Source organism: Sprattus sprattus, assembly GCF_963457725.1.
Source record: "Sprattus sprattus genome assembly, chromosome: 12".
NCBI classification, from domain to species: Eukaryota; Metazoa; Chordata; class Actinopteri; order Clupeiformes; family Clupeidae; genus Sprattus; species Sprattus sprattus.
In genome coordinates, this window is record NC_137910.1 from 7546968 (window position 1) to 7560768 (window position 13801).

The window sequence follows — 13801 nt, forward strand, 5'->3', positions numbered from 1 at the left end:
AATTACAGACCATCATCCAGAGAGTCAACATGGTGGTTTCCATTGTTTTACAATTAAGAGAATGTCATTTCAGCTGAAGAAGTAAGCTATCCTTATCCGCCTCCCCTTGGACTAGCTATCAGCATTATAATTAACTGGGTGATCTTCCTTTGCTTAGGGGGTGGTATTATCGCCAATGCCTTTTGGGAGTTTGGACCCTAGCATGCTAATCTACATGCTTTGCAAACTTCTCTGAGGCTGCCTTTCAGTATGACTGGTTAATGGTAGATTATGTGAACACTGTAGTATCAATAAAGAATTAATGATTTTTTTACACCATGTGATGTAATGCCACAAGTGCCAAATGAATTGATTGAGGGCACGGGGGACCTGTCCTCTTCATGAGATGAGATGGCATTCAGTGCTTTTAGATGCTTTTAGAGGCTAAACCACTAACTCCCCTCCCACCCCCTGCCCCCCGCAACACAACCATCCCCTGGGTCTGCTGGAAGCCTCTTTGCCGACAAGGCATTTTGATTTCATTTCTGCGCCATTTAAATAACTTTCACTGGCCCCAGTTAGAGGCCCCCACCTCAAGACACATCAAGGCTTTTTTTTCCTCCCCCTTCCTCTTTTTTCCCCCTCTCCTCGTCTTTAAAGATGCAATAAATGAACTGTGCGAATTACATGTGCTTTTAAAACTCTCTGTGTCAGCTGCCTTATAAAAATGGATGATCTATTAGAAATCTTTCATGGGGAAATTTCAGCCCGGGTGCAGCAGCAGCCCTAGCATGCTCACTGTGTCGCTTTTTATCTCTCTCTCTGCACTTTCACGGTATACAGTGCTGAATGTGGGGATGCATTTTGTTGGGCCGTGGTAGAGGGTGGTGGGTGCATGAGAAATGGTCTTTGACAGTTAGGACAGTTCATTTGGCACATGGAGGCATCTAAGTGATGATGCGGAGAGCTCCCCCACCTCTCTGCACATCTGGAAACATCAGCTCAAGGCAGGCCACAAGCATAGTGAAAGGCGTAGAGATAGAGAACAAAACAATTTCCGAGGAACACGGAAGCCAGTCAGGATTTTGTAAGCCCAAAAAGATGCTCCAGATCCTTGTGGCTGGAAATGTTATGCAGTTGTGCCATATTCATGCAGGACTACTTTGAAATGGTACAACTGCTGCTGCTACTATTTTTATTTTTAGTACTACTGCTTCCCATAATAATAATAACAATAATAATAATACTTGTTATATTGTAACTTAAATAAATTATGTTAGTTTATCCATACTGGTCTGACAACAACTGTTCAGTTATAAATCAGGTTATATGGCGAGCAGTTTTGTCAAATAGACCCAAATTTCACATTTCATCTGACAGCCACTGCCTCTAAGATACGTCTTAAATGAGCAGCTGAAGTTTTTGACTGTTCATTTAACCTGTCGATGGAAAGTAACACTGTCTTATCTGCCTGACTCTACCCTCTGCAGCTGTGCCTCGGACCAGTGACACCCAGTGCAGCTCCGTCCCTGAGCCCAGATATGGCAGGAGGATTGGGTCTGAGTTTTCGGCTGGGTCCATTGTCCGTTTCGAATGCAGTCCAGGATACCTTCTCCAAGGCTCCAAAGCTATCAAGTGCCATGCTGTCCCCAATGCACTCGCACAGTGGAATGACACCATACCAACCTGTATAGGTAACTCTCATATACACCATACCAATCTGTATAGGTAACTCTCATATGCACCATACCAACCTGTATAGGTAGCCCTCATATTTCTATTTAATAGTTGGCTATCAAATTGCAATTGCAAATACTACAAGTACCGTTTTTATATTAGTTGGTGAAGTTGATGTGATAATGGTCTTCTGGGTTAATCTGACAGTGAAATGATTGTGTAGCTGTCGCCATGTTGTAAATAAGATTTTCTATTTGTGAGATTTGACCTTAGGTGTGGTTTCTGTGCCCATCCTCAGAAGACAGAGTAGCATGCTAACGTGTTCTATTAGCAGTTTCATGAGAAACAGATGGGGATGGTGGGAAACTGGTTTATTGGGTTCCTGCAGGTCACCCAAGAGTGATTCAGCACTTTCCTCCCATCTTATCCCTGGTCACCACAAAAAACAGACACACACACACACACACACACACACACACACACACACACACACACACACACACACACACACACACACACACACACACACACACACACACACACACTGCTGCTGTCCCTTTTTTATGGCTGAAACCAGACCTCCACACCAACACACCTCCATCAGCCACTGCTTGTCTTTAATAAGAGCAGAAAAAAGGGATTTGTGTGTGCCAAGCACAGCGTGACTCCAATCTCTCCCCCCCTCTCTCTCTCCCCTCCCCTTCCTCACCCACACCCTGCTCTGCTCTCCCAAGTCCCATGCAGCAGGAACCTGACAGAGAGAAGAGGCACTATCCTCTCTCCTGGGTTTCCAGAGCCCTATGGGAACAGCCTGAACTGTGTATGGAAGATTGTCGTCACCGAAGGAGCTGGAATCCAGGCAAGTTTAAAGAAAAAAAAAGACAAAAGAAGAACAGAGAGAAAAAAAAAATAATTATGGTTGGTTGTGAAATCATCAAATGCAATAAACCGCACTGATGCAGATGACAGACTATAGCACATTTGAACTAGAAGCTGAAAAGGGAAATTGTGTGTGCTAATTTTAGATTGTTCAATGCCAGATAAAGAATCGTGCATCACAATTTGTGATCATGTTTATCTGTGAATGGAGAGAAACATTTGGACATATCAGTGAAACTAATTGCTTGCGGCGGAAGTTAATTTGGAAGTAGAATTTGGAAATTTTTGTGTGTGCAACATGTCCTGATGCGTTCTAATTTTGATTTTAGATTCAAGTCATTAGCTTCGCCCTCGAGCACAACTGGGATTCCCTTGAAATCTATGATGGCGGCGACATGATGTCTCCAAAATTGGGCAGCTTTTCAGGTGGGACATTTTTCTGACAAACACTGCACATCAAATTAAAACAAATTTGGTACCTCTGCTAACAGAAAATCACTGCCGTGTAATTAGAAAGTTCCCTTCAGGAAAATATAGCATTTTTATCAACAGCTAAGTCATTGGTCCTGATTTCATTGATTGGCAACTGGCAACAAGCAAAGCAACGAGCAACAAGCAAAGTCCGCTGTGCATGAACTAAAACTAAATTTTCCTAAATAATTTTGCTATTTTAATTCCATGAGCAAGATCCCAAGTGCAAACATGGGTGGGTCAGTGCAATGCTTCAATACACCACACGATAGCTTTAGTTCATGCGCGACGGACTTTGCTCATTGCCAATCAATGAAATTAGGGCCCAGAGTTTCAAATATTGGTTTGGATCCAGTCTTTTCTTAGCCTGTGCTTTAAGCTACACCATGTAAGCACTGCCAATCAGGCGAGTGTTTGCCTGAGATTTGAAAATAAACCTTCCCTTCCCCTCCCATCCTCAACTCTCCTCTCCCTCTCCCTGCTCCATCCAGTCCATTACCTGTTTTTTTCTGGGTTTTACTTGGAGGCCCAGTCCCTGATTTGCCTCGCCTCAGTTTATTTTTTTGAACTTCTAGTTGGATAAAGTGAAAACACACTGTAATTCTGCCCATGCTGCTGAATGTTTCTGGTTAGCGTAATCCTTTGGGACTATGTGTCAGTTACATTAAGATATGCCTTTCGGAGACAAAAACATACACACTGTAACTTTAACCAGTAGCTGAAATGTCCCTTTTTTGTTTGGCTGTCAATGCTTGAGACCTTTTGGGATGTAGTTGGCAGCCAACTTTATTCCATTCCATCCAAATTAATTACTGTAAGATGGTTCCCAAGACTAAACAGCTGTATATGCTTTTTAATTACAAAAATAATTTAATATCATCACTGTAACAGGCAGTGTCACTGGTGCAATACCGCCTTCAGTCAAATACCCCAACTTTATACAGATTCCTTTTCTCGAACGTCCTGGTATCAGTAGACAAGTTCCCTAAAGTGCCTTAGAAACTGATCCCATATCAGTGTCCCTGTTGTTACATTTGTATGCATTCAGAAATGCTCATATACGCATTGCGTATACGTGGTGAGATTGTGCTGTTAAGGGCTATCTAAGCAGTGAAGAAACAGTGGAGGTGTTATAGTTCTTATCAGGTAGCACAGGCTGGAGTGCCGCCAAACCACTGCAGCTGAGCCCAGCAGCCTTTGGCTTCTTTCCTGCTGTGTTGACAAAAAGCCAATTTTTTTTTTTTTTAACTTGCAAGCTGTAAAAGTTTATTTTTATTCATCCGAGGGCCAAAGTACTTGTGTTATGAATGTGTTATATGAGTGGCAAAGTATACACTGCACGCGATTCCAGGCTGGCATCGCCTCAGGTATCTCCCCTTAGTAAGACACCTGAAATAGTCATATTCAAAAAAAGAGTGAGATTTCTTTGAATAGTTGTTTTTGTCACTATTCACAAACTGTGATGGTCTTTAATAGTTTTGTGGTTGGTCTGTAATGTATAGCCATTTTATATCCCTGCCTGTATTGACAATGACATGTTCAAACTGATGGCGTCATTTTTCTTGTTTGCCAACTTTAGACATCTTTTTCAAGACTGACTTTTGAGAAAGTAGCACATTCTTTGAATGTCATTCAGATACACACTGATGCTGCCAACAGATAGTTTTGTCGTCAAAGATAGAAAAAAAAACCTCCAGGACTGCTAAACTGAAGTACAAAATAATCTCACAGCGGGGGGTTCCGAGCGAGGGATCCTCCTCGGAGAGAGGGGGTTTAACCTTTTTTGTGTTTCCCGACGGAGTGCTACTGTGGCCAGGCCTCGAGCAATGCTTTCAACAAGCTCATAATGAACTCCGCCGCAGTGCCATGGCAGCCTGCTGACTAAAGGTCACACGGCTCGGGAGATGTGTGGTTTAAGGCAAATTTTCGGTGACATGAACCCCGGTTGAATATATCACTGTTCACCTCTCCGAGCCAAAAGTCCTCAAAGCACACATTAAACACTGAAACGACTCATCGAGATAGCGATGTGTACCTGATTTTTATGATCTAGTCTGCACCTTACCCCGAGGAGAGCAAAATGGTAATTTCAGCTAATGTTTTTTTTTTTCACAATGCCAAATTACCCAAGCTACATTTTTGTGAGCTTCGGTGAGACACACTGAGAAAGATCTGGAGTGCTGCATTGTCTGTGAAAACTAATTTAGATGCAGAGCTATCCTTCTTCTAGCCTTCGTGGTGGGCCACCATACCCTCACCCATCACAGTCTCTCATTTCATTCATCCTTTGGTCACAAATCCATTAGTGTAATTCCCTTAATTCAACTGTCAGATGTGTTTTGTGCTCCATCCCTGCCTTTTCTTTTCATATCATGCTATCGTACAGGATTAATTACAGTTTACTGAATATTAATTCAATTACAATTTGCATGTTATTAAATACTTTTCTCGTGACCGTCACCATGTGAGCTGTCACACCAGAACCCACCCGCTACATGGCATGATGTATATTCATGATGTTTATTTCCATGGACCAACACGTGCTTGACCACTCAGCAATGAATTCCTGCCCATGCAGAGAAACTGCATCGCTCCTATTTTCGGGCCATATTCAATCTGGCAAAGTCCATTTTATGCCCATCTGAGGCTCGTTTTGACAAGCGTTAGAAATGCTGGAGATGCCTATCCGGCTAATAGAAGTGATGGACCGCTGAATTGCTGGACAGTAGATGAGCGCTACAGAGCTGTCAAACTCCATCCAAAAATGATTAGTCAAGTCATTCAACCGTAAAGGAGCACTTTACAGGCCGCCATCATCAGCATAATGCACTTGTACTAATACATGCCAGCCACTTTCCTTCCCCGCCATGCAATGCTTGAGATTAAAACATTAGGAGTGATACTGTTGCAGTATTTCATATCAGGTAATATGGCATGTGTAACATGACTAACAGAATAATTTTGTACCTGTACGTCTCATCACTGATTATTAAATGAACGTGTGGAGGTCGTCAGCCATGCTGCACTGTGTAGGTGATACTGTTTTCCAGAGAGAAGAGCACATCAACAGAACAGGAGCGAAATGTTTCGACCTGATGTAATTTACTGGTATTATGTCTGCGGGAAGATAGTGTGCTCTATTTTCTCTGCTCTGTCGTGGACAAAAGTCATGGACTTCCATGAGTGATGTTTTTTTACCTCTTTTTGTTGGATAAGAAAAGGCAAAATGTGGCGTGATAACGTGTTTACTGCCTGATGGTCAATTGATATGTGAGTACAATAGACTGCCGTAAGGATGACGCAATTCCATGCAATCAATTTTGAATTCAAAAGCTGCATTTAAAAGAAAACTATACTTTTTCTTAAGAGTGGCCTTAAACTTCTGTCCATGACTGTAGTTCATTATTATTCAAAGTATTCAAAGATTAATAGGTTTTTATTTTCTTTGAATACGTAGAACAAAGGCTGTATACAGACTGAATGTGACTGTGGTAGACCTACCTATTGAGTGTCTGAATGTTTCTGACAGTCATCTGTAAACTTTATTTTTTCTTTCACAACTGTCGCCATTTCAAAGAGAATATGACTCAATGCACTCGAAGCTTCTCTCTGGGAGCCTTGCTCTTAGTGGGGCCCATTGACAAAACTTAAATGACTGGCGGCTGTCAAATTTCAAAACTACTTTCATCCTCTTCTGCTGTTCACTCTCCATAATGGAGACCCTTTCATACAAGGACACATTCATTCTGTTTGCATAAGAGCTTTTCATCTCCAGTTTCGCAACACATGTTCGCCAAGGCCCCAATACAAATCTACTAATTTCACAACTCTGTACACCCTGTACACATGTACCCCGTACACATCCTAACCCAAACGACAACCTGTGTGAATGTCAACAACCTTGTTGCTCTAGCCATTTGCTTGGATGTGTTGCAGGCACCACCGCTCCGGCCTTGTTAAACAGCACATCCAACCAGCTCTATCTTCACTTTCACACCGACATCAGTGTTGTCGCTGCAGGATTCCACCTGGAGTACAAGAGTGAGTATGGAGCTTGACACATTTTGCTTTTTTATTATTCGTAAAAAAAAACCTTCTTCCTTGAAGGTTAAAATCTGTCTACCCGGTTAAATGTCTCATACATGCCTAACACATTGCTGAGTTATAAAAAAAAGATTTATAAAAAGGAGAGAGGTTACAGTATGTTTTATCATTTCCATGAATGCACATTACTCCATGTCCTTTCAGTTTTCACAGTGCTGCGTCTGAGTGCCAAGTACTTGCTGCAGTTGTATTACATTGCATTGTGTTCTGTTGTATTGCTGTATTGTTTTCTTTGAACCGGCCTTGAGACTCTTGGCCACATGGAAATCAGATTACTGGTGCCTTGGAGTAGTTTCCTTTTGTGTAGTAGTGAATATGCTACATTGTTCCATTTTGCAGTGGGTTCTCTCTTTTTTCCCTATGAGCGGGTGAAATGATCGTTAGCAGTTGTCCTTTAAATGATTCATAAAATCACCTTCTTTAGATATGGCCACTGATATTGTTAGTAGAGTTACATTATATCTTACAGTCTCAGACTTACGGTAAAATGTAAATGTCCCCTAAAATATATATACAGCATGCATAAATCATGGAAGCTATATATTAATATGAAATATAGAATATATACTGTATATAAAGATATATAATAAGTCATTATGACAGTCAGAGTCCAGTGAGGTAACAGTGACATGTCTCTATAATCTATAATTTGCAGGTCTCAAATATGCTTTTATGACAGCTTAGTAGCATGAGATATAAGAAGTTCTATCATCTAAAATTCTGAGCGCTATTGCTGCAGTCATCAAAATTTTTAACTTCAAACAAAATAATCACTGACATTTACATTGCCATAACATGTACTGTATATGATATAGATATTACAGAATGATAATGACTCAACAATAACAAAGGTACACCAAAATCAAGTGTTCATAAAAAAGACTGCAAAGCTTTACATTTTATTGGGAAAACATTTGGATTTCTCCCTGGATGGCCCTCGTGCAGTTCAACTGTGAAATACAATCTTTGCTAAATTCAGCTCTTGATCAGCAAATGATATGTTCTTAAGTTCATTGAATTATTTAAATCAAATTCATTTTCATTTGCTAGAAACTGGTTATACCTCATTCCAAACTAGTGTTCTAAAACCTTGATAGTTGCTTTTCTCATTATTCCCAAACGTGAGTCACTCGCCAATCCTTTGTGTTCTGGGAGAGGATTCTGCCTTCACCCTCGACTCTGATAACATCAAGGACCCTATGTCTCCGTGACCACTGCTGTTATCGGGGTCTTTCCCAACAAAAGAAAGAGTATCCTGAAGCTTGTGGGGCCTGTCCTGATCTATACCATTTCACCTAATTCACTCCTAACATCTCCAATTTGTCTCCTGCTCTTCACTTGCGAGACAGCCCAATTTAGCCATTTCTCCCCGGCAGTCCACTTAAAGAGCAGGGCCATGTGTTACGTGGGAGTAATGTGGGCCCCGGCTTGAAGAGAAAGTGGAGATCTTTACCAGTACAGTTACACACTTTTCACCACATTACCGGGGGCCTTTGGAAGACCTGCGCTGATCTTATTGCGATCTCTGGGGGGAAAGATGCGATTTCCACCGCTGACACACACAGGTGACAGTGCCATCTTAAGAAAGTATATGGCGCCCCAGCTGGATAACCATCAGAGAACTTCCTGAGGATGGCTAAGTGCTTGTGTATTCAACACTGCTAGCGTACAGTATGTTGTTCCAAGCCTGATGACTATTCAGTGGAAACACTCTGAATTGTTAAGAAGTGTTACATCACACCCAGTGAGCTAATATTTGTTTTGTAAGATAAATATTACATGCACGTTCACATTTGACTATCCGACCATTCTCATAGTGCTTGTTCTTTATGCTGTATTATGATAACAGACAGGGCTGTTACAGACCTGCCTGGACAGGTGAGTGAAGTGGATAGATAATCAAGCACAATCAGGAATCAGGCCAGGCATCGCATCATGTGCCGTGCTTGTTGCTCACTCCTCTCATAAAGGTTAAGCTCCTGTCCTTTGATGAGCTGGCAGTGATTTTTGAGAGGAAAATGTCAGTTTATTTTTCCCTCCAAGTATATCATTCATCTGCGGAGAGGCTGGGGACATGTAGCACTTTATCGATTAATCCCCAGAGCGACAAACAGAATGGCCTCTCTATGCAGAATGTGTGTGTGTCAGCAACGTGGCATTGTGGTAAAGGGGGAGGGGGGTGTAATGATTACTATGAATTAATAATGGGTAATGAGATGGAGGGGGAAGAAAAGAGGTTTTGACATGTTGCGTAAAAGACAGCACATCAGATCAGTGGACACTCTTAATGACTTTAGCAGTGTGGAGTGCACTGTATTCATTCAGTACCATTCACGTGGTACAGTGTAGAGTGCACTGTGTTAATTCAGAGCCATTCTTGTGGTACAGTATGGAGTGCACTGTGTTAATTCAGAGCCATTCTAGCGGTACAGTCTGGAACGTTGATTGCCGAACACAATAAAAATGCCCAGGTAAAAGAGCATCAAAATGCATTTTAAGGAGGATTATGCAAATCAGGATTAATCGCTTCCAGTCAACTCACTCTATGCAGAGAGCAAGGCAAATTGGGATCTTCCTTTCTTGTAGTGCAAACTTACAGCATTGCAATTAGGAGGAGACTAGCGCTGCATGCTAATGTCCCAAGCACAGTGAACGCCTGACTCACAGTGAGAGGGGAAGCTATGACTGTTTAAGGCTGAACACAAAGGGATGGTGCCACCTGCGGCGCGACATGTTTAGACGTGGAGGAAGCACACGGCATCCTCTCTTACTCGCTGCACTAAAGCGGTTGTCTTGGCAACATACTCAAGCCGAGCTTGTGTTTTACTACGGTGTGTGTCGGACTTACTTTCTCTCGAAAATCCACATTTTTAAAACTGTCTGCATTCCCTGTCGACAGTCACAGAGAATAAGTATGGGTCTGTTGTTCCATGGGCATTCGTAGTAGACTTGGTCCATAAGGATTATTCCTCTTTCTCATGGTTAAGATGGCTGTTATGGCCTATTTGGTATCCTATATTAACAGTATATTGCATGATTATTAATGTAAATATGGAACAACAGTGGTCATATATGACACAAACCAGAGACTCTATATTAAAATATCCTGTATCTCACTCTTCTAATCTTCCAGCTGTGGCTCTCACCTCCTGCCCCGAGCCTGTGATACCAGCCAATGGCATCAAAACAGGAGATCGCTACATGGTGAATGAGGTGGTGTCATTCGGCTGTGAACCAGGATATGTGCTTCAGGTAGGTGTCTGTGGAGGCTAACGTTGGCAGGCGCTTTGAAGAAGAAGGAGAAGAATTTTTTTTCAGAGACCAGCAAAAAGGATCTGGATACAGCTGGCCTCCCTATCTGTTTCTTGAAATCTCTCTTTATTCGGTGTGGTGTATTGTATGACGGTGTGGATTTTTCTCTTGTGCAGGGCCATTCGCATATCTCCTGCATGCCAGGGACTGTTAGAAGATGGAATTACCCTCCTCCATTGTGCATCGGTAAGAATCAGGGGAACCCGGTATTTGGTGTTATTCAGCATGAATGCAAATTGTTGAAATACTTATATCTTTTCCCTTCTGTGCACATGGTGAGTTTTTATAATAGTGCTATTTTGTTTTCCTCAGCTAAATGTGGTGGCACCCTCTATGATATGGCCAATGTGATTTTAAGCCCTGGATTTCCTGGAAACTACCCAGGCAATCTAGACTGCACTTGGAGGATATTACTGCCAGTCGGATATGGTAAGGTTGTCACCTTGTACAGCGAGCCGTTTCAAAATCTCAGCCGAGATCAGTTAGCAACCCCCACAAGACTCACATCCGTGGCCCTGGCGGGGTCAAGACAGGTCTCCCTGTTCCATCAGAGTTCCTTTCAGCCATTTTAAGGAGCTTTTTAGTGAGTTGTGTAACCACCTTTCATGTTGAACTGTATTTTTCCAGAGGAGATTTGACTTTTAATACTGCCACTGTCAAGTTGTTCATGTCTGAGTGTTCACCTACGCGTGCCACTGTAGTGCGATCATCTGGCACACAAGCACAAACCTGCCTGTGTCCCAAAGGTTTGGTGGACTTTGTTTGCATTGAATAATAATCGTAGCCTACATGGTGGGTATGTATGGGAACCTATGGCAATTAATGAATGTGATGAGTCATTGTAATTTAAGTATTTATATTTTCCCCATGGTCTTAGGCTTTCTGGTGGTGAAAGAATCATAGTTGAATGTGTGTATTGCATAATGTCACGTGCAATGAATATGATCATCAACAAAACTTGGCCAAAGGTGATACAATTCCCCCTATATTCAGACCACTCTCCCCTCACAATGTGAAGTGCATCAGCAAAATAACTGTAAGGCAAGGAGGTTCACTGCGAGTTCCATTAATCAGGCAAACTTCAACTAAAGGACTTCCATCCCTTTTCATATCAACAAGTTTCCTGTAAATTACAATGCCCTACTTTAGGGTAAAACTGTTCAGAGTACAGAACTCAAGTCAAATTGTTCAGCTAATTTAGAAATGTTACTGGTTGCAGCCAATTTCTTTTTGTCTCATAGCAGTTCAAAAGGATACAGAACAACAAGGTGATTGTATGTGATGATTCAGAAGTCATTCACACTTGGTTTGGTGCAGAAACACACTCCCACACTTCAACAACAACAACAACAGCAAACTCGTAGAGAAATCCAAAAGCAATTTTCTGCCTTATTAACGAGCTTATGCACAAGGAGAAGAGATCATGTTTGTATTGTGTATCACAAACTCCATTACCATTCGCTTTTAACCAGACTGTGCTTCCCTAACCCCCCCCCCCCCCATAGCACAAGACAAACAATACAGGGCCCTGCTCCTGACGATAATTCTCGGGGCAGGCAGAAGGGCTCGATTAAAGCGTTTTCAGATAGCACACCTTGGCCTGACAGTTAATAATAATTCCTGTGAGTGCTGTCCTTAGCACCACGGTGGAAGAAATGCCCTACTGCAAATTCATTAAATGGATGTTGTATCTGGAGAGACCTCCCAAATCTGCCCACAGAATGCACTTTTATATCTTCTCTACGCTCAGGATATGTCTGAGAAATCATCCCACTCTTGGATATAATGACAGAAACATAAAGATGTGTTTGATGTTTGATGTTAATTTCGAGATCAGTGAGCTGTTAGCAAATTGTGATACAACAAACCTGGTATTTTCCTTTTCCTTTTACTCAGTCAAAAGAAGATTACAGAAAGATGTCTTTAAAAACTAATACGTAAATACACTATGTGATCAGTGGACCAAAAATGGTTTCAAAACACAGCATCATAACTCATGTGTGAAAAAAAAATTGGGGGGAAAAAACAGACATCTAACCAAAGACAGATTTGTATTGAAATTCAATTTCCTGTTTGTGTATGTCTTTACAGGGGCTCTAATCCAGTTTCTGAACTTCACCACTGAGGTCAATCACGATTTTTTAGAGGTGCGCAATGGGCCTCAGCACAGCAGCTCTATGATTGGTCAGTTTAGTGGGACTCAGTTGCCACTGGACCTCCTGAGCACAACACACGAGATTGTCATTCATTTCTACACTGACCACTCACAAAATCAACAAGGCTTTAAATTAGCATACAAAGGTGAGGCGTTGTCTTTTTATTATATATTTGCTTGATAACTTTTGCATATTTTTGACATTTATTATTTCCCAAGGTTTTTTTTCCTAACAATAAAAAAGGGTTATGTTTTCCTGAGGCACTGTTGTTCTATGACCATTGTAACAGAAACAGGAGGGTGTTGAAAATGAGTCATTTCATGATGATTGTAGCCTAATAAACCTTTCCGGAATCACAGCCTTGGATTATAGTGTCCTGACTGCACCTGGTTGTGTTCTATTGAGACACCACAGTCAATAATAAGTGGGAAAAAAATTCATTATATCTGGCTTTACCCAGGTCGAAGCTTACCCAGAAAATTGACCCCAAACCTGGCGATTGTTAAATACGGCTTATCTCAGTTTGCCTGTCAAATATAATTTGGAGATTAGTCCAGTATAATGAATGCGGTCTAATTACATCTGAATATAATGCTGGACATATGAGCCCTTTGTCATTTACTGAGGCTTGTTTCCACATCCTCCCTTTAGGTCGAGTTACTCATATATGCCATTTTTTCTTTCCCTTTCTAGTTTCGCTTCAGTATTGTAAGAACCCTTGGCACAACCTTGACTCGTGTTATGATTGCATTGATTCTGTAGTCATTCACATTCCGTCTTCTTTTGCTTCTTCTCTCATTCATTCATTGTTGTTTTGTTTTTTTCCACTCCTCATTTCCGTAAGAGAAGTGAGAAAAATAACAACTTTACTCATGGCCATAGTTTGCTTCAGTGAATGTGATGAGTCTTCATCAGTGGCTCTGCACACACTGCTTTATTCAATCAGTCAAGTGGTGGTCAGGCGTGCCAGACACGTTCCTCGGTGGTGATGAAAATATAACTTAAACCAAGTCACACAGCAACTCAACACGAAACCTGTCATAATGATGTGATCTGAGAAGAAATAAACATTCTTGAAAGGAAGCTTTGAGATTGCTGCTGAGAAACTACGTCATACGAACTGGCGAGTTCCAGCAGTCCCCCAATGCTTCATAAGTTCTCTTTTTCTTCTTGCCAGCAGTTTTACTCTGCCAGAGCTGACTAGTCTGCTTGCCCATTGTGTG

At 41.6% G+C, this 13801-nt stretch overlaps 1 protein-coding gene across 2 annotated transcripts in view; it reads left to right on the plus strand.

Moving 5' to 3' along the window:
• Positions 1-13801, plus strand: part of LOC308373388 (CUB and sushi domain-containing protein 1) — a gene marked incomplete at both ends in the record, with an annotated part of 288794 nt that overhangs the window by 244724 nt on the left and 30269 nt on the right. For both annotated transcript variants that reach the window (XM_080848876.1, XM_080848877.1), the window contains 8 exons: positions 1470-1673; positions 2391-2515; positions 2865-2961; positions 6943-7047; positions 10244-10362; positions 10539-10608; positions 10735-10851; positions 12514-12723. In XM_080848876.1, coding sequence (XP_080705002.1) covers positions 1470-1673; positions 2391-2515; positions 2865-2961; positions 6943-7047; positions 10244-10362; positions 10539-10608; positions 10735-10851; positions 12514-12723 — 1047 coding nt within the window. The remainder of the gene's footprint in view (positions 1-1469; positions 1674-2390; positions 2516-2864; positions 2962-6942; positions 7048-10243; positions 10363-10538; positions 10609-10734; positions 10852-12513; positions 12724-13801) is intronic.